General features: G+C 55.7%; 1 protein-coding gene and 2 long non-coding RNA genes across 8 annotated transcripts; 2 read left to right on the top strand and 1 right to left on the bottom strand.

The window, feature by feature from the left end:
* The first annotated feature begins 108 nt into the window (after positions 1-108).
* Positions 109-27,521, top strand: ASMTL (acetylserotonin O-methyltransferase like). 3 transcript variants are annotated; one of them, XM_012539293.3, is made up of 13 exons: positions 109-315; positions 1,860-1,991; positions 3,180-3,227; positions 5,238-5,302; positions 6,029-6,090; positions 7,546-7,654; positions 9,537-9,924; positions 12,924-13,086; positions 17,067-17,254; positions 19,221-19,338; positions 20,140-20,283; positions 23,478-23,600; positions 27,227-27,521. In XM_012539293.3, the coding sequence occupies exons 1-13, from the start codon at positions 223-225 to the stop codon at positions 27,427-27,429; spliced, it is 1,836 nt and encodes a 611-aa protein (XP_012394747.2). In that variant the 5' UTR covers positions 109-222; the 3' UTR covers positions 27,430-27,521. The 3 variants fall into 3 exon arrangements, with proteins under 3 accessions (XP_012394747.2, XP_049560849.1, XP_049560850.1); XM_049704892.1 differs by having other exon boundaries at positions 111-315; positions 1,860-2,047; XM_049704893.1 differs by lacking the exons at positions 109-315; positions 1,860-1,991 and adding an exon at positions 4,404-4,646 and having other exon boundaries at positions 2,718-3,227.
* On the top strand, positions 13,093-15,019 carry LOC125963083 (uncharacterized). The gene is made up of 2 exons (XR_007474871.1): positions 13,093-13,759; positions 14,267-15,019. It is a non-coding gene; the product is annotated as an uncharacterized LOC125963083 (long non-coding RNA).
* LOC125963080 (uncharacterized) lies at positions 18,314-19,104 on the bottom strand. 4 transcript variants are annotated; one of them, XR_007474861.1, is made up of 4 exons: positions 19,046-19,104; positions 18,746-18,833; positions 18,541-18,669; positions 18,341-18,355 (listed from the first exon to the last, which is right to left on the bottom strand). It is a non-coding gene; the product is annotated as an uncharacterized LOC125963080 (long non-coding RNA). The 4 variants fall into 4 exon arrangements; XR_007474859.1 differs by lacking the exon at positions 18,341-18,355 and adding an exon at positions 18,447-18,490; XR_007474860.1 differs by lacking the exon at positions 18,541-18,669 and having other exon boundaries at positions 18,314-18,412; positions 18,670-18,746; positions 19,010-19,104.
* Positions 27,522-27,840: the final 319 nt, after the last annotated feature.

Here is a 27,840-nt window from a genome sequence, read left to right as displayed (position 1 = left end):
TTCCTCCGGGGGGGGGGGGGGCGGGCCCTGGGTGGGGCTTCGTGGCGGGGTGGGGGGTGGGGTGAGGCCTGGGCGGAGCTCCAGTGGCCGGGGCGGGGCTTGGTTGGGGCGGAGCCGGGGCGGAGCTTGGGCCGCGGTGGTAGGCGCCTGTCGCTGGGCGCGCGGCCTGGGGCGTGCGGTTCTAGGCGCGGAGTCGAGCTTGGGTCGGGTCGCGGCGGCACCATGGTGCTGTGCCCGGTGATCGGGAAGCTGCAGCACAAGCGCGTGGTGTTGGCCAGCGCCTCCCCGCGCCGCCAGGAGATCCTCAGCAACGCGGTGAGCGGCCTGGGCCTGGCCTGGGCCGGGGTCTGCAGGGCCGGGGTCTGGGGCGGGCCTAGTGACCCGGGCCTAGGCACCAGGGGCCTAGTGGCCCGGGGGCTAGTGACCAGGACTTAGCTGGGGGCGGGGTGGTGTCTGCAGGGCCGGGGCCTAGTAACTGGGAGTGTCCAGTGATGGGGGGGGCAGGGTCTAGTGGCTGGAGACGAGTGACCGAGGGTCCTAGTGACCTGGGCTTAGTGGGGGGCGGGGGCACGGGGGTCGGTTGGTCTGCAGGGCCGGGGCCTAGTGACTGGGGGGGCCTAGTGTGTGGGGGTGTGTGCAGGCTGGGGCTTCATGATGGGGCCTCATGACAGGGTCTGAGGTCCAGAGTCTGCAGGGCTGGGGCCTAGCGACTGGGAGTCTGGGGTCTCTGCAAGGCTGGGGCCTTGAGGGAACCAGGAGGCAGGACCCTAGTGACCGTGGTCCAGGCCTGTGGGCCGGGGGGAAGGAGGAGTCTACCTGATCTGGGGGCCAGCGTCTTTCAGCCAGGGCCTGGAGACCTGGTGCCCTGCCGGCCGGGGTCTGTGGACCTTCAGGCCAAGGCCAGGTCTGTGGGCCTGAGCCGTGTCTGTCCAGGAGCCGGGAGGGAGGGAGGGAGCGGACAGAGGCTCCAGCGGAGGCTTGGTCTTGGTGGGGAGGCCCTGCCTGGCGGGGGGGGAGTGGGCTGGGGTAGGGGTAGGTGCCGAGTAAGGGGTGCTGCCTGTACCTCCAGGGGGAGGACGGCGGGTGCTGTGCTGTGTGGCGGGGGAGGGTAGGGGAGAGGGGAGTGGAGGGGGCCCTGGCAGACATGGGCGGGGAGAGGAGCGGTAGGTGCAGAGAGAGGGGTGCCGGCTGGGGTTGTACAGACCCAAGGGGGGCTCACAGTGTGGTCCAGGGGGACCTGGGGGTGTGGGAGGTCCGTGATGGAGGGGAGAGTGCTGGGATGCGGGGAAGGTAAGAGCCAGCTGGGTGCTCCACGGGGTTCCCCGTGGGGATGGGAGTTTTATCCTCTCTGGGCAAGGCCCACAATCCTGTCCCCCATCCCACTCTGGATGTCGCTGTGTCCATGACCTGCCTTCCACAGGGGCTGCCTGGTCACACGTGTTGGGGACCAAGTTAAAGCAGCCGTATTCACCCTCGCGCAGCCCTCGTTAGTGGCATTTTTGTGGCATTTCCTGCAGGCGGTGTCATTTCAGTAGTTTGACCCCTGTGGAGGCAAAGCCTTTGGGACTCTCTGGGAGCCCTTTGACCCCTCGGGGCTGCAGGCCCCAGCATGGCAATCAATACAGCCCTGCTGGCCTCTGCGTGTGCAGAGGTCTTCCCGCCAGCGCCCCCGGGCCCTCTGCAAGTCCCGCAGCCCCTGCGGCCGGGGGCTGGCGCTGGGTCAGCACCCAGTGTCTAGACCAGATAGTCAGGGAAGGTGGGCCGCGCGGGGAAAGGCCAGTTCCTGCAGAGCCTGCACATCCGTCAGCATCCTCAGGTTCCTCCCGTAAACCCTCCTGACCCCTTCTGTCCTGTTTCAGGGCCTCAGGTTCGAGGTGGTCCCTTCCAGGTTCAAGGAGAAGCTGCACAAGGCCTCATTCGCTACTCCGTGCGCATACGCGGTGGAAACAGCCAAGCAGAAGGCCCTGGAGGTGGCCGGCAGGATGCGCCAGGCGAGGGCTCCTGCTTCTGCTGCTTCCTGGGTCTCCTGCTAGGAGGGCAGCTTCAGGTTTTAAACATACGCGTTATCAATAAGTGCAGTTAGTCTAGCGTCTCTGCGGCTGAGGGTCCTCGTGTTGTGCACTGCTGTTAACTTATGTGATAGTATCACTTATAGAACATAGCTTACCTCTTACTTTGCTAGGATGTAACATACTATTGCAATTCCCATCATAGTGTCATTTACGATAAAGAATTGATCTACCCGATCTATTACTAGGTGTTACCATGTCATATGCTATTGTAACTAATATAACAGCATCGTTTATGATGTAGAACTAATGTAGTTTATCTCTTACTAAGTGTTACTGTATAATATATTGTGATATTTAATATAACAGCATCATTTATGGTACAGAAATAACCTAGCTTATCTACTACTGTTCCTATGTAATATACTATGGTATTTAGTACGTCAGCATCATTTACGATATAGAAACAATGTAGCTTATCTATTACTGTTACCATATAATATACTATGGTATTTAATATAACAACGTCATTTATGATATAGAAACAATACAGCCTCTGCATTACTATGAGTGTTACTATAGAATATATCATTGCAATTAACATAACAGTATGACTTACGATATAGAACTAACTATAGAATTAATGTACCTTATCTATTACTAGGTTTTATTATATAATATACTCTTGTAATTAATGTAATGGTATCATTTATGATATGGAATTAATGTAGCTTCTCTATTGCTGTGTGTTACTATATAATATACTAATTAATATAGTAGTGTCATTTATGATACAGAATTAAAGTAGCTTACCTGTTACTATGTGTTATAATAATACCTAATCGCAGTTAACATATAGGACCCATATATTCAAGTTAATGCTGTAAGAAGTATTGGTATAAATAAATGAACGTTGACGGACTGATTTCCGGCCGTGGAAAGGTTAGAATTTAAGTGCAGCCAGAGCAGAAGGTTGTGTGCAGGTTTCCAGTGAGTGTCTTGGGGTCACGTCTTCCTTGCTTGGTGTGTCGAGGACACTGAAATCTTGCTTTCCAAAGTGAGACTGGGTTCGCAAGTAAGCAGCGATGCTGTGTCATGTGCGTCATGGCATGACAACGTGTAAGACGTGCAGAGTCGTCCTTTCTAAAGCTGAGTCTGGATTTCTTGCAGAAGGACCTGCGGGCCCCTGACGTTGTCATCGGAGCAGACACCATCGTGGTGAGTCTGCTTTCTGGCTCTCCGCGTGGCGGGCATGTCCTTGGTAACCGAAATCAAGGCGTCGGCAAGGCTGGTTCTTTCTGGAAGACCTAAGGGAGGATCCGTCCCAGGCCTCTCTCTCTCTGTCTCCCCGCCCCCCCGGCTTCTGGTGGTTTGCCTGAAATCCCGGGTGTCTCTGGGCTTGTGGCCGCATCCCTCCCATCTCTGCCTCCGTCTTCACGTGCCTTCTCCTCTGTGTCCCAGTTTCCTTCTTCTTATAAGGACACCAGTCATCATGGATTAGGGCCCACCTACTGCAGTACGACCTCGTCTTAAATTTTCTTACATCTGTAAAGACCCTATTACCAAATAATGTCCTGTTCCCAGGGCCGGGCATCAGGACCCCGGCATATGTTTTGGAGGGCAACGGTTCTCGCTAAGATAGGGGTTTTGGCCACTGAGGGTTGGACTTTTTGGTGGGAGGTCACAGTGATCGGTACAGTAGCTCTGCCATGCTGGTGACAGCCCTCCGTCTGAGACCCTCGCTGGCCTGATGGCAGGCATCTCCCAGGGATGCTGGGCCTCATTGCTAGGGTACCGTCATGGTCTCCAGGCGAGGGACCACCTGTTTGAAAGAGTCTGGAGTTACTGTGTAGAACAGGGAACTGTATTCAATATCTTGTAATAACCTGTAATGGAAATGGATCTGAAATACATATATGTACATATATATATATATATATATATATATATATGTATTCGTATAACTGAACCACTTTGCTGTATACCTGAAACTTACACAATATTGCAAATCAACTGTAAAGAGTCCAGGGTTGGAAAATGCCAGATGGGGTGATCCCAGGGTCTGCCTTGCCCTCAACGTGGCATTTGTTTCTGTGCAGCCCAGGTGGATGGGACCTACCTGTGTGCAGGTGAGAATCAGACATCGTTTCTGGTTCATGGTTAAGGCTGCATGGAAGTAAAAGAGTGAACGGTGCAGGTTCTTCAAAATGTTAGTCGAAGAATTACCATATGACCCAGCAGTTGTGTTATGGGCTGAATTGTGTCCCCCAACCCGATTCCTATATTGAAGTCCGAGTGCCCAGGACCTCAGAACATGACTGTATTTGGAGATGGGGTCTTTAAAGAGGGGTTGAAGGTAAAATGAGGTCACTAGGGTGGGTTCTGATCCCACAGGAATGGGGTCCTTATAAGAAGGGGAGATCAGGACACAGACACACACAGAGGGATGACCCTTTGAGGACACAGGGAGGAGACTGCCGTCTACACGCCCAGGAGAGAGGCCTCAAGAGGGACCAGCCCTGCTGACACCTGGATCTCAGATTCCAGCCTCCAGGACTGGGAGAAATAATGTCTGCTGTTTAAGCTGCCCCGTCTGTACTGCTCTCGGGCAGCCCCAGCTAAGACATCTACGCTTAGGTACATGCCCCAAAGAATTGAAAACAGGTGTCCAGACAAGTATTTGTACGTGAATGTTCATAGCATTATTCGCGACAGCCAAAAGGTGTGAACAGCCCAGACATCCCCCCTTTGATGGACGGATGGGATCCATCCACACAGTGGAATATGACTCAGCCGTGAAAAGGAGTGAAGCTCTGACACAGGCTACAACATGGATGGACCTTCAACACACGATGCTCAGTGAGAGAAGCCAGACCCAGAAGGACACACAGTGTGTGATTCCATTGACAGGAAACGTCCAGAACGGGCAAATCCACAGAGACAGAGAGCGGGTTGGGGTGTCAGGGGCCGGGGAGGGAGGTGGGGAGTGACAGCTCACGGGGATCGAGTGTTCCAGATGATGAAAAAGTTCTGGAACTCAACAGCGCTCCTCGCCCAGCCCTGGAAATGTACCACACACTTGAGTTCAAAATGGTGAAATTCATGTTATACACATCTCTCCTGCTTTTAAAAAAAAAAAATATGTGAATCTAAACAGTGGACAGTGCCTCTTGCACAGACCAGCCCAGGGAGCGGAAAAGGACGCTTTCCCTCCCGTTCCTCTTGCAGGCGGTGGGAGCGATGATCCTGGAGAAGCCTGTGGACAAGCAGGACGCCTACCGCATGCTGTCAAGGTGGGTGGGCCTTGGCCGTCCTACGGGGAAGTAGCCCTGCATCCAACAGAGCCTGGGCCCGGTGGAGGGGCCGGGCTTCCTCGGGGTGGGCTGTGGGTGTCCGTGCATCACCTCCCCCGTCTCCCACGGCAGCCCCTCCAGGTCCAGGTCCGAGGATGGGCCGGTGCCTCGAACGTCCGCTGCGCTGGCTTCGCCCTAACGGGCTCGTCCGGGAGCCCCGTGTCTGCCCCTCCTCACTTTCCTCATCCTGGCTCCCCCTGCCTTGTTGCCCCAGGAGCCCAGTGCCCCCGAGCTCCCGCCATGGGAAGCAGGCCCTGTCCCTCTCAGCGTCCTGGAACCCTGCCCCCGGGCGGGAGTGGGGGGCCACACCACCGCCCACCTTCAGGGTGTCTTCCTGGCTCAGCACCCCCGCGTGTCTGCGCCCAAGAGAGCGAAGGGACCCGAGAAAGAGCCGCTGAGAGCTGCCAGGACCCGGGTCCTCCCGGCGTGGCCCAGGTGCTCCGTCCTCGCATCCCGTGAGACGCCCCGGCCATCCCCCAGCCCCCACTCCGAGGGCACCGAGCGCCCTCTCGCCTGGACCTGCGCGCTTGCTGCGGGAAGGTTTCCCCGGAGGCCGCGTGGCCAGGGCCGGCGGGTGGACCAGGGGCTCGCGCCCGGTGGTGGCAGGGATGGCGCTGTCTCGGACACCCCACACGGTCGCCTGCTGGGCCCCGTCGTGTCTTGCAGGCTGAACGGGAAGGAGCACAGTGTGTTCACGGGCGTGGCCATCGTCCACTGCTGCAGCAAAGGTACCACGGCCACCTCCGTCCCCGTCCCCCCCCCACCCCCGGAGTCGGGCGTCGTGAAGGGAGCCTGGGGTCCTCGGGGACGGCTCTGTCTTTGCTCCCCGTGACCCTGCCTTCCCGTCCTGCCTGGGAACGTCAGGGTCCCACGGGGAAATCCTGGGGTGCACCCTGAGCGCCCGATGGAGACCGTGCTGGGGGGCGGGGGCCGTCCTAAAAGCCCGTCCCATGCGACCGGCCCAGACGCTTTCTTTGAGGTTTTTGGTCTGGAAGGTGGAGGAGTTCGGCCCCTGTTGGCGAGGGTTTTCTCTGTGTGTGTTTTGGCCGAGCCCTGTGGCTTGTGGGGTCTTAGTTCTCCGACCGGGGATCAAACCCGTACCCACTGCAGTGGAGGCGCAGAGTCCTAACCACTGGACCGCCAGCGAAGTCCCAACGGGCTTTTTTTTTTTTTTTTTAATGCACAATTTTTAAAGCTGCTTAAAAGATATTTTAGGTCCAGGAAGGACCCTGAGGCTGACTTTGAGCTCTTGGGCTCCCCGAGCACATCCCACAGGTGGGTGACCGCGCACCTGTCTGCTAATTAGTGATTGGGTTACTCTTACCTTCTTGGTCTGTCCTGGACTTTAACCTGTGCTCTTTGGGGAGAAAGCACTTGCTGGACAGTGTGGTTCCTTTACCTGGGGCTTGAGACCACAGGCATCCATCCTCCCCCATCCTGGACACCAGACGTCTGAGGTCAAGGTGGCCCAGGGCCGCGCTCCCTCCAGAGGCTCCAGGGGAGGCTCCTTCCTGCCCCTTCCAGCTTCTGGGGGCTCCAGGCGTCCCTGGGCTTGTGGCCGCCTCCCTCCCATCTCTGCCTCTGTCTTCCCGGGGCTTCTGCTCTGTGTCTGGGTCTCTCCTCTTCTGTCTCTTAGAAGGACCCTGTCACTGGATGTAGGGCCACCTTCATCCAGGAGGACCTCAGCTCAGACCCTGTGTTCCATCACATCTGCAGAGACCCTGTTTCCTAATAAGGTCCGGTTCTGAGGTTTTCAGAGGGTGTGACGTTTGGGGGGCACCGTTCACGCCAGGACGGCTGGTGTGGAGAGCCCTCACAACTGGCCGCCATGCACAGCCACTGTACTGTGTGCCTGGGGCATTTCCAGCCCCACAGCCGAAAGCCTCGTGTAGACTGCAGCATCACCCTGTGGTAACTCTGCTCCACGACTTAGCACAGAAACCAGAGGCCCGTGTCATCCAGCTCTGCAGGCTGCAGCTTTTTCTCCTGCTTTTGCCAATTCTGTTGCCCTCTTTTCTGTTTTATTCTTTCTCTTTTCCCTTGCCTAAAAGGAACCGTTAACGACCGTGTGTGAATCCCACGCAAAGCTCAGGCCAACTCCCCCCAAAGGCAGCGGCTAGAACCTGGGGACGCGGGGGCCTGGCGCCGGCCACGTACCCTCACTGCGGGGTCCTTCCTTGCAGACGGCCGGCTGGACATGGAGGTCTCGGAGTTCTACGAGGAGACCACGGTGAAGTTCTCAGAGCTGTCAGAGGAGCTGCTGTGGGAGTACATCAACAGCGGAGAGCCCATGTGAGTCTCTATTGGGAGCTGCGGTGCCGAGTCCCCACTGTGGGCGGCGGATACACTGGGCGCGCGGCTCAGCCTGTGTTGGGGGCCAGGGCTCCTGACGAGCCCGGTGCCCCGGTGCCTGGAAGGTGCTGGAAGGATGCCTTCCTAGGGGTCCCCGTCCCGTGGATGCTCCTACAGCGCAGCCGGCCCTCCCAGGGCGCCACGCCCGCTCCCATGATGGTGGGGCAGCCGGGGCTGGTCCCTGGAGGGCAGAGGTCACCATGACCCCAATGTCACTGACCGCCCCAAAGCGCGCCGGGTCCGGGCAGCTGTCTTCTCAAGGTCACGGAGGCTCAGCTCGTCCTGCAGCCTCGCTGGCTTCACTCCCCACCCCCGCCGGGGCTGGGCTCGGCGCCAGCTGGTGGCTGGTGGCCTCGCCACGGGTCTGACGGTGCCCCGGGGACCAGCCTCCCCACGTATCTTCAGGAAGCGGCTCACTCAGGGTGCTCGCGAGGGGCCGGGCACCGACAGCCGTGGGGAGGTGAGCGCAGAAGCCCTGGGCTCCTGAGACCGAGGGTCCGAGCGTGTGTTCTGCTGGTTAAAGCCGGTCTCAGGCCTGCTCAAGGTAAAGGCAGGGGAGAAGAGTCTCCCTGGGGTATTGATCTTGTGGAAGCAGCCCCAGCAAAGGAACTCCCCGACCGGCCTGTCCTTCTGGCGGGCGTGGGAGCCCCCTTTGCAGGGTAGTAAGGGAGTGCTGTGCGCCCAGCCCTGTTCTCACCATCTTCTGTGATGAGTCCTCACAGGAGCCTCAGATGTGGGGCATCCTAGTCTGCTTGGGGTCCTAAGAAAGCGCTACAGGCAGGGAGCTTGTAAACAAGAGACTTATTTCTCACCGTCCTGGAGGCTGCAGGTCTCAGATCCTGGCGGGGCCAGATTTAGCGTCTGGTGAGGCTGCTTCCTGGTTCATAGATGGTGACTCCTCGCTGTGTCCTCGCCTGGAGGAAGGGGCCAGGGAGCTCCCTGGGGTCTCTTTTAGGAGGACACTAATCCCATCCACGGGGACTGCACTCTCATGACCTCATCACCTCCCCGAGGTCCCACCTCCTGACACCGTCGCGTTGTGGGTTAGGATTCCGCAGGGCGCCGGGCTCTGGGTGGTGACGGCTGTCAAGAGCGGAGCTGCTGGGTATCGGGGTGTCTGATCAGGACAACACACCAAAACGAGAGGCAGGGTCAGGCCGTTCACCGCTGCAGCTGCAGCGGGACCAAGAGGCCGAACCAGAGGGCATGCCAGCTCCCCCGTCCCCTTTCCCCCAGGAAAGGGCCCGGGCGAGGGTTGGGGGGTGAGCGCAGGCGTGAGGACCATGGGGGTGGGTTCACTGCCGGGGGGGCGCCCAGATCACTGCCCCTATCGCTTTATGGACCCGTGTCTGGCACAGCGGGAGAGGCGGGGGAGTCAGGGCGGAGGGAGGGGCTTCACGGGCCCCTCTTCCCCCGTAAGGAGGTCTCAGCAGTGGCGCCCGGGGAAGACCTGGGCCGAGGACCCACATGAATGGACATCCGAGGGACGGGGATGCAGGTGGCAGGAGAGTACGGCCGGGGGCCTGGGTCCTTGACAGCAATCCCCCTCCCCTCAGAGAGCCTGCTGGTGGCCATGCGCCAGGCCTGGGGTGGGGGGCAGCTTCCTGAGTGGCCGCCAGGTGCCCCTCGTCACGTCCCAGGGGCGGGACCGAGGGGTCACTGGGATCTGGGCCCGGACGCCCCAGTGCACAGCCACCCGGGTCCAAGGTTGGTGGGTTCCCCTGCAGGGGTCCTGGCTGCAGGTCTGCTGACCCCAGGAAGGTCAACGTCGCTGCCATCTTCTCTACCTTCCTTCCCTCCCCGCTGTGGTTCCCTGCCCCAGGGACAAGGCTGGCGGCTACGGGATCCAGGCGCTGGGTGGGATGCTGGTGGAGTACGTGCATGGGGACTTCCTCAACGTCGTGGGCTTCCCCCTGAACCACTTCTGCAAGGAGCTGGCACGGCTGTACTACCCGCCCCGCCCCGAGGACCTGCGGCGGGTCAGGCGCGACTCCATCCCCGCCGTCGACACCTTCGAGAACCTGAGTGACTCGGAGGCAGGTGGCTCAGACCCAGGTCAGAGCGCCAAGGGCGGCCGTGGTGGCGAGCAGGCGGATGGAGACCGGTCACAGGCTCCGCGCGCGCTGGATGCAGCCCTTAACGGGGCGGACAGCCGGCCCCCGTTCCCCACAGGCCTCCTGGAGCTGATGGACGGCTTCAAAGCATCCAAGGTACTTGTGTGGTTCATGACCACATGACCCCAACACAGGGGAGCCCAAAACCGCAGGCATCCATCCTCGCCCATGCCGGGGACCACAGCTCAAGGTGTCCCAGGGCTGCGCTCCCTCCAGAGGCTCCAGGGGAGGGTCCTTCCCGCCTCTTCCAGCTTCTGGGGGCTCCAGGCGTCCCTGGGCTCGTGGCCGCGTCCCTCCCGTCTCTGCCTCTGTCTTCCTGGGGCTTCTCCTCTGTGTCTGTGTCTCTCCCCTTCTGTGTCTGTCATTGGATGTAGGGCTACCCTCCTCCAGGAGGACCTCATCTCAGACCTTTCACTTCCTCACATCTGCAGAGACCCTGTTTCCACATAAGGCCTCATTCCCTTATTTTGGGGGTCAGGGCATGCACATATCCTTTTGGGGCCACCGTTGAGCCCATAACTGTGGTCTGTGCCTGGAGGGGGCAGGGCAGGGTCTGTGCGGGTGTTTGAAGGTAAGCAGGCCTCACGTGACCCCAGCGAGGGGCCACATTATGTCCCCAGTCCAGGGAGGTGGGGCTGGAATGCCGGCCGTGCAGCCGCCTCTGGGACCCTGCAGCCCTGCTGGCCGGGCAGCAGGTGGATGGTGGCCCCCAGGACACCAGCTGCCTGCAGGGCAGGCCAGGTCAGTGTGTGTGTCCTCATCGTCCTGTGGCCTCGGGATCCTGGGCAGCCGTCCCAGCCAGAGGGTGTCCTGGGCAGGGGAGGGGGCAGTGCTGGGCCAGCTCGATGCTTCCTGGAACCACCAGGTACCTTTGACCACAGGTTGCCCTGTGCCCACGTGCAAGGCAGCTGTGTGCAGGTGCTTCAGGGAAGCCCCAGGCCCGGGGCCCGATGGGAAGTGGGTTGGGCAGCGGCCCATCCAGCTGGCCTCCACCACCTCTCTGGCTCTTGCGGACGCACTTGTGCACCCGCCCAGCTGTGACACGTGGCCCGGCCCACCCCCTTCCCCACCAGACCCTCTCCTGCAGCTCTGGGCTCCTGGGGGTTGGAGCAGGGGGCGGCCTTGCTCGCGCTAGGGCCCCTCAGGGGTAGCCTCAGTGGCTCGTGGAGAGACAGGACACTGGCTGGGGAAGGACTGGGGGCCTGACCTTCCCCCCCTCCACCCCGGCCACCTTCCTGTCACCTCCTCCTCAGGAGAGGGGACCTGTGTGCCTAGGACAGAAGGTGGTTATGCTGCGTTATAGGTCAGATTCTCTGATCCACCTGGAGATGCTGGTGCAGACAGCGCTGCTGCAGCCCGTCAGGCTGGCGCTCGGTGGAGCTGTGCTGTGCTTCCACGGTCTGTCGCTCTAGCATCTGTCCATCCATCCATCTATCCATTTCATTTGTCTGTCATCTATATCATCAAGCTATATATACTGTCATTATCGTCTGTCTGTGTACCTGTCATCTGTCCCTCCATCCTCTGATCTAGGTGTAATCTATATCCGTCGTCTATGTATGTCTATTGTTTACCTGTGTCTGTTGTTACTATCATCTGTCTACCTCTGTCCATCCATTCATACATCTGTCTCCCTACCTATCACTTATCTCTCCACCAATCTATCAATCATCTCTCCAGCTATGTATCTGTGTTTATATCTATCATCTATCTATACACATCATTATATATATATATCATTATCTGTCTTCTCTGTATCCACCATTAATCTAGCTATCATTTACCTATCTGTTTCTATCTGTTATCTATATTTATCTATCTACATCATCAATGTATGCATACCTGTGGTTATCTATCTATATAACTATCATCTGTCTATCCATCCCTCTACTTATCTGTGTATAATTTATATCTATTGTCTCTCTATATCTGTTATCATCTGTCTTCTCTCCATTGTTCATCCATCCATTTTCCTATCATTTGTCTGTCTCTATCTGTTTATCTATTTATCTGTCACCTGTCTCTCCACCTGCTTATCTGTCACATCTATCTGTATCTATCGTCTGTGTCTCTATCTGTTTATCTATTTATCTGTCATCTGTCTATCCACCTGCTTATCTGTCACGTCTATCTGTATCTATCGTGTGTCTCTATCTCTGTTTACCTATTTATCTGTCACCTGTCTCTCCACCTGCTTATCTGTCACGTCTATCTGTATCTATCGTCTGTGTCTCTATCTCTGTTTATCTATTTATCTGTCATCTGTCTATCCACCTGCTTATCTGTCACGTCTATCTGTATCTATCTTCTGTGTCTATTTTTATTCCTATCTATGTATCCACCCATTTATTTATCATCTCTGGCTATCTGTATATATCATCTACATGTCTATTATTATCACCTGCCTACCTGTCTATCCCTCCATCCACCCATTTACCTATCTATCACCTGTCTGTATCTGTCACCTATCTACATACCTCCCCATCTGTCCATTCACCCTCGTGTGACACGGGTCTCCTTACAAAGGTCTCCCAATGGCTGACCAAGCCGGGGTCTGCTGGGGGTCTTGGAGCAAGTGTCACCCACCCCCGCCCAAGGTCAGTCATGGTAGTTCTGGACGCAGCTCAGGTAGGGCCCTTTCCCGAAGTGCCCCTTTACTCGTCCCTGGAGGTGTTCGCGTTACGACGAGGTGAGAGCTCCAGGGAGGTTTACGGTGTCACGTGAGGGTGTGTCCTGAGCAGCGTGGAGCGTCCGTGCCCTGCGCAGAGGCCCCGTCTCCACGTGGTCTCATCCTGAGGTCCTGGGACTTGGGGCATCGACATAGGAACCTTGGGGGGACACCACACAGCCCCTGACAGCAGCGCTTTGGTCTTTCTCCGCTGGGACAGTTTCTCTGCTTGGTGTTCATCGACTTGGTCTTACCTGGAGCAAACCTTGTACAACCTGGAGCCTAAACCCACTCGCCTCTGCAGAAGTTTCCCTTGATGAGCTCGATGTTTTTGACCATCCTGCCGTCCCTCTTTGGAGTCCCTGGGAATAAAGAGCAATTGATAAGTCACGTTGTACGTCTAACTGTAACTGTTCTTCACGGACAGGTTCTGTTCACGGCTTGCGAGCTCAAACTGTTCGATGTGTTAAAAGACCAAGGCCCCCTGCAGGCCGTGGATGTCGCCCGCAAACTCAGCACCTGCGCGGGCAGGACTGAGCAGCTGCTGGATGTGTGCGCGGCCCTGGGTTTACTGGAGAAGACGCGCAGAGGTGAGGGGCTTCCTGGGTGTCTTTCCAGCAACTGTGCCTGCGAGACCAAGTCACCAGGTGGCAGTGGCTTCTGAGCGAGGCAGGGAGGACAGACCATGCGTCATCCCTGTGCCCCAAGAATGCCCCAGAGGGTCAGGAGCGGAGGATGGATGGAAGGAGGAAACGCGCGCGCGCGCGTGTGTGCGTGCGTGTGCATGTGTGCGCGCGCGCATGTGCGTGTGTGTGCGCGCGTGTGCGCATGTGTGTGCGCGTGCGTGCGTGTGCGTGTGTGGTGTGCGCGCGTGTGCGTGTGTGCGTGTGCTTGTGTGGTGTGTTACGAGACAGGCTTCTTTATGGGCTCAGAGGGCCTGTATCAGCCAGGGTTCTCGAGAGAAACAGCCCATAGGGTTTGCATGTGTGCACAGCATAGATAGCAGTTTATTCTTACTTATTTGTTTAGATAGGCAGACAGATGAGGTGGATGGATGGATAGATAGATATCGATTGATAATAGAGATGATAGATAGGTACGTGGATGGATAGCTAGATGATAGATGAACAGATGATACGTGGATGGGTGAATGGACAAGTAGGTAATAGATGGGTGGGTGGATAAATGACGGATAGATGATTGTTTGGTTGATAGGTGGGTACATAGGTATGTAGATAGATAAGCAGATAGATGGATGAAGAGGTAGAGGATAGAAAGATAGCTAGGTTGATAGGTGATACATAAATAGATGACAGGTGGATGGATAAATAAATGGATGGATGGGTAGATAATAGGATAAGTAGATGGATAGATGATAGATAAATAGATGATGGATGGATGGGTGGGTGGATAAATAGGTAGTAGATTGATAGATCAATAGATATAAATTGATAATAGAGATGATAGATAATAGATGGGTGGATAGACAAATGATAGATAAATAGATGGGTGGATGGATAAATAATAGATGAATAGACAGATGATAAAAAGATAGATAATAGATATAGATACATAGATACATACACAAATGCTAGATGATAAGTAAATAAATAGATACATAGATGGATACATGATGATGGATATAGATGATTAATAGGTGAGAGAGATACATGTAGATGATTGATAGGTCATAGATGTGTAGGTAGATAGATAGTTTGATAGGTGGATACTTAGGTATGTAAATAGATAAGTAGATGGATGAACAGGTAGATGATAGAAAGATAGATAGATAATAGAATAGATATGATGGATTAGATAGATAATAGAATAGATAATGATGGATGCATAGATCAATGAGAGATAGATGATAGATGATAGAAAGATAGATAGATAGATGATAGAAAATACATGATAGATGGAGGGATGGATGAATAGATAATAGATGGGTGGATGGATAAATGATAGATGAATAGAGAGATGATAAAAAGATAAATGATCAGTATATAGATACATGTATACATGCACAGGTGATAGATGATAAATGAATAGGTGGATGGTAGATGGATGAATAGGTGATGTTGAAGATAGGTGATTACTAGATGAGAGAGATACATGTAGGTGACTGATAGGTAATAGATGGATAGGTAGATACGTAGACAGACAGATAAAACGAAGTAGACGGCGTATGTGGTAAATGGACGGATGAAGGGTGACAGTGTGGATTTGCTGGGTGCACAGAGCTCTCGAGGGTGTTCTCAGAGCAGAGGGTGCTACGGATGGTCCTTGAGCAGATGGAGAGAGGCAGGGGCTCAGAAGACCCCAGAGCAGGAGACACAGCATCCCTTCTGTGGTGAGCAGGGAAGCAGGGTGCTGGCGGAAGCCCCCCAGAGCCACCCCTCATACGAGAGGCGGACAAGTACACGCTAAAGATTTGGGTTGCAGGATGCAGAACTTCCCCCCAGCCAGAGCATCGTAGTAATGTTCTCCTCCATTTTTAAAAAAAATATATTTATTTATTACGTTTGACTGCGTTGGGTCTTTGTTGCTGCGTGCGGGCTTTCTCTAGTTGTGGCGAGCAGGGGCTACTCTTCATTGTGGTGCGCGGGCTTCTCATTGTGGTGGCTTCTCTTGGTGTGGAGCACAGGCTCTAGGCGCACGGGCTTCAGTAGTTGTGGTTCACGGGCTCAGTAGTTGTGGCTCGCGGGCTCAGTAGTTGTGGCTCGCGGGCTCTAGAGCACAGGCTCAGTAATTGTGGCACATGGGCTCAGCAGTTGTGGCGCACGGGCTTAGTTGCTCTGCGGTATGTGGGATCTTCCCAGACCAGGGCTCGAACCCGTGTCCTCTGCATCGGCAGGCAGATTCTTAACCTCTGTGCCACCAGGGAAGCCCCTCTCCTCAACTGAAAATAATGACCAAATGTGGAGAAAGGGTCCAAGGTCCGGACTTCCAGTCCCTGCTACCTGGCAGACGCCCTGCAGGGTCCTCAGCTGAGCCCTGCCAGCCGCTCCTGTGCCTCTGCACGGGGCCTGGGGTGGGGCGGGCGGGGTGGGTGCTGCCCGTCAGAGGACCCCAGGCCTCAGAACTCAGAGCTCTCGGTCATTAGGGAACACTGCTCAGCATCTGTGACAACCTAAATGGGAAAAGAATTTGAAAAAGCACAGATACGTGTCTACGTGCAACTGAATCACTCTGAGTGCACCTCAAACCAACACAACATCGCTCACCAACTATACTCGAATATAAAATAAAAAGTTTTTAAAAAATATATATTTATATAATTAAAGATAATAGTTTTTAAAAAAAACGTGTGAGGACTTCCCTGGCGGTTCAGTGGTTAAGGCTCCACGCTTCCACTGCAGGGGGCCTGGGTTCCACCGCTAACTAAGATCCCGCATGCCGTGCGGTGCCGCCACGAAAAGGAAAAACAGAAAATTAAGCAGCAGTAAAAATCCAGTTTCTAAAACAAACAAACAAAGACAACATGTAAAGTGCCAAATGGGGCTTCCCTGGTGGCGCAGTGGTTAAGAATCCGCCTGCCGATGCAGGGGACACGGGTTCGAGCCCTGGTCTGGGAAGATCCCTCATGCCGCGGAGCAACTAAGCCCGTGCGCCACAACTACTGAGCCTGCGCTCTAGAGCCCGCGAGCCACAACTACTGAAGCCCACGCGCCTAGAGCCCGTGCTCCGCAACAAGAGAAGCCACCGCAATGAGAAGCCTGTGCACCACAATGAAGAGCAGCCCCCGCTCGCCACAACTAGAGAAAGCCTGCGCGCAGCAATGAAGACCCAACGCAGCCAAACATAAATATAATTAATTAATTAATTAAAAAAGAAAGTGTCGAATGGACAGTTAGTTTCAATAAACTTTTTAAAAGTTCAGAAATGGAAAACCGTAGACACCATGCTGTTCTGTCCGTCTGACGACAGACGGTGTTACGTGGGGCTGTGGTGTTACGTGGGGCTGTGGTGTTACGTGGGGCTGTGGAGGTACAGGGCGTCTCAGCCACCATCCCCTCTGCCTGCAGCCTCCAATTCTGCAGGTAGGGGTGTCCCGGAAGGGCCCTTGGGGGCCGGGCCGGATGGACAGCCCGCCAGGAAGTGGGAAGAGAGCGGGCCGCCCCGTACCCCTCAGGGCTCCGGAGAGGCAGACCCCGCGGGATATGGACAGATGGGTCCGTGCCTTTGGGCTCCGGCGCGTCTGAACCCCTGCGGCTGGCCGCTCGGTGCTTCTCTGCTCTCAAGGCCGTCAGCTGATGGGATGAGACCCACCCACGTTACATAGGGTCACCTCCTTTACCCGAAGTCTGCTGACGTGCAGGTGCGAAGCACATGACCAAACCGCGCCCTCTCCCCGACGGGGACGTCTCACTGGGGACTGTAGCCCGGCCAAGTGACCATCCCAGGGGCTTGGAGGGTCACCTCGAGGAAGAGCAACACCCTTGCGTCGTTCTCTGGGCCGCCTCTGGGCGTCCGTGCGCTTGGCACTTAGTCAGATAGACATCCCGATGACGCTGGGCGGTGGCTCGCCCCGCGGTCAGCTGAGCCATCGCACGGCGCCCCGTCCTTTCAGGTTACAGCAACACGGAGGTGGCGACCCTGCACCTAGTGTCAGACGGCGAACACTCTCTCCAGGGCGTGGCCGAGTACCATGACGCCCACGTCTGGGGCGTCTTCACACGCCTGGGCCTGGCCGTGCGGGAGGGGGCAGACCAGACCCGCGGGGCCCTGGGGGCGATGGAGGAGGAACGCCTGTCCCAGGTACTGTAACCCCCGTGTTCCTTTTCACGCCCCGTCTGTGCTGCGAAAGGACCAGTGGGCACCGAAACATCTCAGATTCTGGCCGACGTGGGAATCCCTGCGGGAGGCCGCCATGGCGGGGAGGGTGCGGCTGGCTGGTCACAGCTCCTGAAAAGAGGGCTTTTCTAGGAAGGGGCTGCCTTGAATCAAGGCACCGTGTTTCCTACGTGGAGTTGCATTGCACAGACTCCTGGTTCTTAGCTCAGCGCAGGGTGTGCAAAGGGCTTCCCGGCCCTTCCCCCGCCCCCTGGCACCCACGACCCCTGTTCACCGTTGTGTGGGAGGGAAGGAGTCTCAGAGGGTCTTGGAGGGTCTTGGGTGATAATCTGAGGGTCTTGGGTGGTCTGGGGGGTCTCGGAGGGTCTTGGAGGGTCTCGGGGGGTCTTGGAAGATCTTGGGTGGTCTTGGAGGGCCTCGAGGGGTCGTAGAGGACAGTGTCCTGGGAGATGCTGAGGTCCCCAGGCCCGAAATCTGGGTGAAATGGCAGCAGCACCATCGTGGCCTCAGGCAACGAGTCCGGCCCCCTCGGGCCCCGGTCTGCACCCCCCACCCCTTGGGATTTCAGCTGACTCCCTGCCCATCCCTCGCCTCCTGACCACCCTCAGGAGCCCTAAGAGTGTCAGGCCCAGGCGGGTCCCCTGCACGCTGTCCTGCCGGCCTCCTTCTCTGCCCCAGGGACTCATTCCCTCGCACCCGGGTGGGACCCGAGCACACGTGGACCCCACCGGGGAGCTGGGTAGGGAGCCCTGGTCTCTGTAAACGGTCAGATCAGATCATCCTCAGTGAGGTGACAGCTGAGGGGGCAGGGGGTCGTTACCCCCTAAGTCCTCCTGGTTTGGTCCAGTGAGACCCGAGTGGGGAGTCGGCAGTCTCCCAGGAGGAGACCCCCTGCAAACTGGAAATCAGACCCAGAGAGTGCGCTGTGTCAGGGTGCAGTGGAGCTACCCTCCTGGCAACGCTCCAGCCTCACCGCCTAGGTGGACACAGTTCAGACCCAGTGCCCCCTCCCACCCTCCTCTACCCAGGCCCCTCCCACCCTGCTCTACCCAGACCCCTCTCGCCCTCCTCTCCTCTACCCCGGACCCTCCCCGCCCTCCTCTACCCCAGGCCCCTCCCACCCTGCTCTACCCCGGACCCCTCCCACCCCCCTCTACCCCGGACCCCTCCCACCCTGCTCTATCCCGGACCCCTCCCACCCTGCTCTACCCCAGACCCCTCCCACCCTGCTCTGCCTAGGCCCCTCCCACCCTGCTCTACCCCAGGCCCCTCCCACCCTCCTCTATCCCGGACCCCTCCCACCCTGCTCTACCCCAGACCCCTCCCACCCTGCTCTACCCCAGACCCCTCCCACCCTCCTCTACCCAGGCCCCTCCCACCTCCTCTACCCAGACTCCTCCCACCCTCCTCTACCCCGGACCCCTCCCACCCTGCTCTACCCCGGACCCCTCCCACCCTGCTCTACCCCGGACCCTCCCCGCCCTCCTCTACCCCAGGCCCCTCCTACCCTCCTCTACCCAGACCCCTCTCGCCCTCCTCTCCTCTACCCCGGACCCTCCTCGCCCTCTTCTACCCCAGGCCCCTCCCACCCTGCTCTACCCCGGACCCCTCCCACCCTGCTCTACCCCGGACCCCTCCCACCCTGCTCTACCCCAGACCCCTCCCACCCTGCTCTACCCCGGACCCTTCCCACCGTCCTCTACCCCAGACCCCTCCCACCCTGCTCTACCCCAGGCCCCTCCCACCCTCCTCTACCCAGACCCCTCCCACCCTGCTCTACCCAGGCCCCTCCCCCCCTCCTCTACCCCAGACCCCTCTCCATGATCCCTGCTGAGCTCCCCACCCACACGAATGCCGGGTGGAACCTCATCCCGGGTGCAGGACGGCCTGCGCTCCGGGTGGGTCTCCTCAGACCTGCTTCCACCACCAGAGCAGGGAGCTGACGCTGCAGTTCATGAGGGCCAAGCACAGCCTCAGCAAACTGACCGCCCACCACGTGGCCACGGCCTTCGACCTGTCCCGATTCGCCTCTGCCTGCGACCTGGGAGGTACACTCACCCCCCCCCCCCCCAGGAGTCGGGTGCAGAGGGCTACGTGCTTTTCTTCTTTTGTATTAAATCTAGGGCACCTTACCTGCTAATGAGACTTGCAGAATGGGTTTATCTCTACAAACCATCTGAGGACCTAAATATATCCAGGGTGGGTGCGGGGGCTTGAGCTGATATTCCCAAGTGCTAGGAGGTCCCGGGGATGGCCCAGGACCCCCGTAGAGGTTATGGGACCCTTCCTGGTGGCTGCCAAGTAGGGGAGGGGCTGTGGAGCCCGTCTGCTGCCATTGCGTCAGGTCTAATTATGCCACACACACCCTCCACCCCATCCCAACCAGTCCTTTCCCCAGGACAGTGGACGGAGGAGGAGGAGTTGCCCTGCCCAAGGGGTGTAGTGGGATTGGTGTCCAGGAGGGCTCCTGCGCTGCCAGCTTGCGTTTCCCCACCCTCTGCACGCCTGTCCTCCTGGTGGTCCAGAGTGGCTGCTGTGGCACCAGCCATTGCGTCTGCATTCCCGCAGCAGAAAGGGGCAGGGAAGAGTACGGCTCCCTAGAGCTTTGCTGCCAGGATTCCCCACGAGTCTGTGCCCACCCCACTCACCTGCTCTGGGCCAGCACCCGCCCACGAGGCCCTGACTTGGAGACCCCAGTGATCTCCCCACTGGCTGACCTCATTTCAGGGCACGAGCCTCAGGCCGCATCTGAGAGCATCGTTTTGGTTTTGCCAGAGCTGAACTCTGGAGACATTCCAAGGGTTTCACACATGCCAGGAGGGTCCAGAGTCTGCCTTTGCTTCCCGCAGGCTGCACGGGCATCCTGGCCCGCGAGCTCGCCCAGGAGTACCCGCGTCTGCAGGTGACGGTGTTTGACCTCCCAGAGGTCACTGAGCTCTCTGGGGGCTTTCAGCGTGGCGGACGACAGACAGAGCGGATCCGCTTCGTGCCAGGTTAGCGTGGCTTCGTGTCCCCCGGGCGTCAGCATTTGGGTGACCTTATTTATCTCGTATGCAGAGCGGGTGTGGGTGTGTGTGTGTGTGTGTGTGTGTGTGTGTGTGTGTGTGTCGGTATACGTGTGTCTGTGTCTGTGTGTGTATCCATCTTTCTCTGTGTGTCTGTATGTCTGAGTGTGTACATTTCTGTTTGTGTGTTTCTGTGTCTGTGGGTATGTATCTGGGTCTGTGTGTGTGTGTGTGTATATATGCACATTTCTGTGTGTTTCTGTGTCTATGTACATGTATATGTATGTATCCGTGTGTGTGTAGCTCTGTCTTTGTGTGTCTGTGTGTGTATGTATCCATGTTCCTGTGTCTGAATATGTTTGCATCTGTGTATCTGTATATCTGTGTGTATTCTCTGTGTGTCTGTATGTGTCTTATATCCATGTTTCTGTGTGTTTCTGTGTCTGTGTGTGCATATATACTGGTGTATCTGTGTGTCTGTGTGTGTCTCAGTGTGTCTGTGTGTCTCTATACATGTATGTGTCTGTGTGTCGATGTGTTTGTATATGCGTATGTGTCTGTGTGTGTGCGTGTATCTTGGTGCGTGTTTGCACATCTGCACACAGGGGCGCATCTGCAAACCCCGAGAACAGGAGTTTGAAGTTCTCAGCGAGGGGAGTAGCCGGGCGGGAGGGCAGGTGGGGATGGGCACGGGCCAAGATCGGCGTCTGCAGATGTCGACCAGCGACCCAGGCCTCACAGGGAAGTGACACGGGGGCTACAGCAGGAGGGCCTTGGGGTGGATGTGAGGAAGGACTTTCCAGCGGGACCGGATTGAAAGGAAACTCTTGGCATCTGGTGACTCATCCACACTGCGGCCCGGCCTGAGGGTGGATGTGCTAGACGGGCCTGTGCCCCATGACCACCTGATACTTTCCTACTTAAAAAAAAAGAGCCAGTCACCCTGCTGTGGACTGAATTGTGTCCCCAAGTGCCTATGTTGAAGCCCCACCCCCAGTGTGACTCTTATCTGAAGGTAATTAAGGTGAAGGAGGTCACAAGGGTGGAGTCCTAATCCCGCAAGACTGTGTCCTTAGAAGGGACACCAGGAACATCTGTCTATATATCTATCGTTTATCCATCATCTGTCTATCTATGTATGTAGCGTTTGTCTGTCATCTATCCATCCATCCTCTATCTTTGTATGTATGGTTTATCTATCTCTTTATCGTCTATCCATCCATCCACTTATTTGTCTATCAGTGTATCTATACATATCTATCCATCTATCTATCATCTATGTATGTATCATTTATCTGTCATCTATCCATCCATCATCTATCTGTGTATCGTTTATTTATCTATCATCTATCCATCCATCCACTTAGTCATTTATCAGTGTATCTATCTGTCCATCCATATCTATTTATCCGTCTATCCATCCAACTATTATCTATGTATGTATCATTTGTCTGTCTGTCCATCATCTATCTACCTGTGTATCGTTTATTTATCTATCATCTATCCATCCATCCACTTATTCATCTATCAGTGTATCTATCTGTCCATCCATATCTATCCATCCATCTATCATCTATCTGTCTGTGCATTATATCTACCATCTAGCTATCTATCCATCCATTCATCCATTTATTCATCTCTCATCTATGTAACTATCAATGTAGCTATCTATCCATCTGTCATATCTATCTTTTATCTACCTGTCTTTATATCACTCATCTATCATTTATTTATGTATCTATCATCTATTATTTATCATCTATGCATCCATCCACCTATCATTTATGTCCTATCCTATTTATCGAATATCTATTATCTGTCTATATCATATATGTATCCATCCATCATATCTATTCTATTATCTATCATCTATTTATCTATCACATGTCTATATCTATGTCTCCATCCATCATATCTATTATCAATCTATGTATCATCTGTGTATCTATCATTTATCTATTATCTATATCTATCTATTCAATATTTATCAATCTATCAATCATTTGTCTACCTCTCTGTCTTTATTTCAATCATATATCTATCATCTATCTACCTCTCTATTATTTATCATCGATCTCTCCGTCCATCCATTCACCTATCATTTATCTGTTCTTTCTATGTATGTATGTATGTATGTATGTATCTATCATCTATCTCTCCCCACTGTGAGGGAACAGCAAGTAGGCCACTACCTACATGCCCAGCAGAGGGTCCTCCGCAGGAACTGACCCTGCCAACACCTTGATCTCGGATGTCCAGCCTCCAGACCATGAGAAATCAACGTGTGTTGTTGAAGCCCCTGTCGGTGGGACTTTGTTGCTTCTGCCTGAGCTGACAGAGACACACCCTAGAGCTTCAGATCCAGGAGCAGCACGATGGGAGCTGTGCTGCTGCTTCACCACGTATAGGAAGGAGAACCACGAAAGCAAAAGAAAAGGAAGTGCATATTGCCCACCTCTGTGCAGCTGTCTGGGGCCGCCCCGTGTAGACTTGTCTGCACCCCCGTGTTTACTCTCCCTTCATGCCAATTCGAAGTGTCTTCTTTCTTTCTTGTTTTGTGTGTGTAAATGTGAGCTACATCTAACCCTTTGTGGAACGAGGCAGGGTTAGGAGTAACAAATAGCAAAGGTGCTGTGTCCACAGTTACAGATACACATTTGGTAGATGGCAGGGACAAATGACCCCAAACTGGGGGCTTAAAATGACCCGAATCCATCCTCCTTCAGTTCTGGAGACCAGACCTCTGAGGTCGAGGTGTCCCAGGGCCGCGCTCCCGGGGAGGGTCCTTCCTGCCTCTTCCAGCTTCTGGGGGCTCCAGGCGTCCCTGGGCTTGTGGCTGCCTAGTTCCCGTCTCTGCCTCCGTCTTCACGGGGCTTCTCCTCTGTGTCTGTGACTCTCCTCTTCTGTGTCTTAGAAGGACATTGGATGTAGGGCCACCCTCATCCAGGAGGACCTCATCTCAGACCCTTCCCTTCATTTCATCTGCAAAGACCCTATTTCTAGAGGGCCCGTCCCCAGGTCAGCCCTTGAACGTCTCTTCTTTGGAGAACACAGATCTCCCCACTGCAGGCAGCGTCTCTTTCGGTTTCATCCCTTGTAGAACGTGGTGCAACTCCTTTCTGTCGGGTGCAGGACCAGTTCCTGTGGCCCTAACGGTTCAATGCCATTTGTTTTTAAACCAGGTGACTTTTTCAAAGACAGCCTCCCGGAAGCAGATCTGTACGTCCTTTCCAGAATTCTGCAGGACTGGCCGGATGACAAACTCCACAAGCTACTGAGCCGGATCTCAAGCAGCTGCAAACCAGGTGAGACCACATCACGTACTTGCCTTTTTCAACACGTAAAGACAGTTTCCAATTTTAAAAAAAGCGTACATTTTATAGAGGAAGCTCCCCGTCCTCCAGCCCGCCGTCTGGTGCTCAGTTTACCGGCTCCCTGAGGACGTACCCGATTCTCGGGTGTCAGTGATGTGTTTCGGAACTTTATGGTGCCAGCGTCTGGGGCTTGGGCTCGTGGACGCCCCCCCACCCTAGCCGTGTCCCTCCCCGGGCCCCGCCGGGCTCAGGGTCTCCCTCCTCTGATGATGATGATTTTCCGGGCTGCTCTGTGGTACCCAGCCTCTCCCCACGGCGCTCGGGGCCAACGTGGGTCATCGGGCTTGTGGAGTCGAGGGCAGCAAGCCGCCCGGGCCCCTCCCTGGGTCCCCACGTCCAGCGGCGCAAGACGAGCTCTCTTTCCACGTCCTGCGACCCTGGCGTCTCCCGGGGCACCTCCACTGCCTCTTCTGTGCGGTTATGAAACAAAATATTCAACAATCCGGGGTCATCTTCAACTCCCAGGAAAACGACCCCCATTCCCGATCTTTTATTTGGGACAAAAACCAGAGCGAGGGTCGAGTCCATGCAGGCGGTGTCTACAGGAAGTAACCACGTGGCAGCCGTCCTCGGGCCCCGTCTCCTATAGCCGTGACCTGTTCCCAGGACCCGTGCGGTTCAGTACGACTGCAGCCCCTCCCCTGGGGTCTGAGCCCTGCAAGCTGTGACGAGCATCTCCATCCGGGGTACCCAAAGGGCCGTTTCTTTTTTTTTTTTAGTTAGATTTATTTATTCTTTTTTTAGACTGTAGTTGCTTTACAATGCTTTGTTAGTTTCTGCTGTATAGCAAAGTGAATCAGTTGTATGTATACATATATCCCCTCTTTTATTTTATTTAATTTTATATACACTTTTTGGCTGCATCACGCGGCATGCGGGATCCTAGCTCCCCATCCAGGGATCAAACCCGCACCCCCGGCATTAGAAGCGTGGAGTCCTAACCGCTGGACCGCCAGGGAAATGCCTAGGAAAATATTAATAAAAGCGTGGAAGGCTAAGCAAATTTTTTAAATGAGCCAGTTTTAGTCCCCCAAACAACAGTGTAGTTAAGGCATTCTTGTTGGTCCCTGTAGCACAATGAAGAGGGTCCCCCCCCAAATTCACGTCCACCTAGAATATTATTTGGAAGCAGGGTCTTTGCTGATGAGATGAAGTGAAGGGTCAGAGATGAGGTCCTCCTGGAGGAGGGTAGCCCTACATCCAATGGCAGGGTCCTTCTAAGACACAGAAGAGGAGAGACACAGACACAGAGGAGAAGCCCCGGGAAGACAGAGGCAGAGACGGGAGGGACGCGGCCACAAGCCCAGGGACGCCTGGAGCCCCCAGAAGCTGGAAGAGGCGGGAAGGACCCTCCCCGGGAGCCTCTGGAGGGAGCGCGGCCCTGGGACACCTTGACCTCAGACGTCTGGTCTCCAGGACTGGGGGAGGATGGAGGTCTGTGGTTTTAAGTAGTTTGTTCCGGCCGCCCCAGGACACCCACGCAGCCTGTGAGATGCAGGTTTTCGTGTGGTCACAGGAGCATCACACGGACATTCGGGGTACCCTGTCCAAGAATGTGGCCCCAGGAGGGCCGGTTCCTGTTTGCTACCTGCTGTGCCCCAGCCCGAGAACAGAGTCCCCACATAATGGATGGAACACAGTTGAGAAGGAAGGAATCACGAAACAGGGGTGCCCCCGGGGGCGAGGAAGGGCCGGGAGATGTGAGAGCTGGATTCTCACCCGCCTCAGAGACAGGCACTGAACCTGGGGACAGTCAGTTCCAAGTTGCCTTTATGCTGCGAAGGGTTTTGGGGGGCGGGGGTGGGGGGGGTGGGCATGGGTGTGTTGGAGCTTAGACCTGCTGGCTAGAACCGCTTGTTAAATGTTCAGCACTCCTGCCAGCCAGCTCATACCAAGCTGTCAGCGTGAAATTGGCAGTGGAGGAAATCCTTAGAGCTCAGAAATTGGCAGGCACGGGGAACCAGGGCTTCCCTCCACCCCCGTAGCTGGGATTGCAAAGGTTGCCTGCACCCTGGGGACAGTGGGGGTCACAGATAAGAACTGAGCGTGACCTCCTGGGAATTCCCTGGTCCAGTGGTTAGGAGTCTGTGCTTTCAGTGCTGACGGCGCGGGTTCAACCGATGGTCAGGGAACTAAGATCCTGCCAGCTGCACGGCAAGGCCAAAAAAAAAAAAAAAACCCTCAATATAGGGCTTTTGGAGCCGCTGAGTTAATAAACCCGTGTATCCGTGAGTCTGAAAAACATAAAAACTGACAGAACGAGCGCACCATATGATCCCCTTTTTTTTTTTTTTTTTTTTTTTTTGGGCGGTACGCGGGCCTCTCCCTGCTGCGGCCTCTCCCGTTGTGGAGCACAGGCTCCGGACGCGCAGGCTCAGCGGCCATGACTCACGGGCCCAGCCGCTCCGCGGCACGTGGGATCTTCCCAGACCGGGGCACGAACCCGCGTCCCCTGCATCGGCAGGCGGACTCTCAACCACTGCGCCACCAGGGAAGCCCGATCCCAATTCTTTTTATTGACGTATAGCTGCTGCACAATGTTATATAAGTTACAGGTGTACAGTATAGTAATTCGCCATGGTTGAAGGTTACAGTCCATTTATAGTTACTGTAAAATACGGACTCTATCCCCTGTGCTGTACCATACATCCTTGCAGCTGATGTTATACCTAATAGTGTGGAGCTATGATCCCAGTTTTGTTAACTTCATGTTTACTTAAATGCCTAGAACCCAAATGAGATTTTGCAAAAAGCTTTCCCAGTTACCGTCACCGGCAAGCAGGGCTGGGGCTCGTGTGCCACCACCTGCTTTGTGCCTCTTCTCGGGCCCCGTAGCCCAAGCAAAAGGGAGAAGCAAGCGCGCTACCCCGCCCCTCTGCTTTCTGGCCCAAGGCTTGTCTTCTCCCGGCTCGGCTCCCCCTTCTTCACAAGCGCTTCTGAAAATACATACACAGGGAGTTGGACAGATACAGGCGTGTGTACACACGCACACGCGCACACTTTCTACTTCTCAAGGCTCTCATGTAGGTTGTCCCCAACAACAGTGCAGCTCCACATATAAACACCACTCTATATGAAACAGAACCAACAAGGCCCTACTGTACAGCACAGGGAACTCTGCTCCAGTATGTTGGAATAACCTATAATTGAAGAGAATATAAAGAATATATATTTATATACATACATGTATAACGGAGTCACTTGTCTGTACACCTAAAACTAACACAACGTTGCAAATCAAGTATAATTCAAAAAAAAAAAAAGATAATCTCGCTGAACCAATTAAACGTCAGAAAAAAACAAATCGTGCTCCTGGCACCGTCGTGGCCGGTGCTATCCCTGTGCCACGCAGGTCCGCCAGGGACACTGCTGCCAGGGAATCCCGGTGCGGTTCATTATGGCATCAGGGAGGCTGCAGCTGTGTCCCTACATTCAGACTCCCTGCCGTCCGTGTCTTCCTGCAGCGAATCCCTTCAGTGGGGAGCCCGGGGCACCCGCAGCCTGCGTCCTGAGACTCTTCCCCCACCCCGTCTCTCTCTGTGTCTCTGGCTCCCCAGGCGGTGGCCTCCTGGTGGCTGAAGCGGCGGCAGAGGAGGAGGGGGCGTCGCGGAGCCCCCGGCTGCGGACCCTGAGCGCCGGGCAGCCCCGGAGCCCCGACGAGCACCGGCGCCTTCTGCAGCGACACGGCTTCCGGGACGTGCGGGTGGCGCGCGCGGGGGACCTGCTGTGCGTGGTCCTGGGCACCCGAGCTGCGCCCTGAGGGTCACCGGGGACCCGGCGGGCCCAGCACCCGGGAGTGAAGGGTTCCTGGAGAGCAGGTGTCACCGGACACATTAGAGGAGGCGGAAAGCACGGCTGTCTCCGCGCATCTGTGACGCGCCCGGGTGGTGGGATGCGTGGGCGGGGGGACCCTGGGGCCGGCGAGGGATGCGCGGGCCAGGCCAGGTCCCCAGGTGATGTCAGCATCTCCCTCGCTCCCTCTTAGCTGGTAACTAGATCTTGGCGCATCTAGACCCTACTTCCCAGTGTTTCACTCCTATTTTCAGTGCGTTTGTCCTCTGCCCTCCCGGCCTCGTGCACCTTCTCTTACCTTCAGGGCGGCAGAACCTACCTCTGCCCCCGTCCATGGTGAAACCGCGTACAGGAGCTTACGCGGTGGAAGGTTTATGGG

Source organism: Orcinus orca, chromosome X (genome assembly GCF_937001465.1).
Source record: "Orcinus orca chromosome X, mOrcOrc1.1, whole genome shotgun sequence".
Lineage (NCBI taxonomy): Eukaryota > Metazoa > Chordata > Mammalia > Artiodactyla > Delphinidae > Orcinus > Orcinus orca.
Note: the sequence above shows the minus strand (reverse complement) of the source record. Positions and strands in the feature narration are given on the sequence as shown.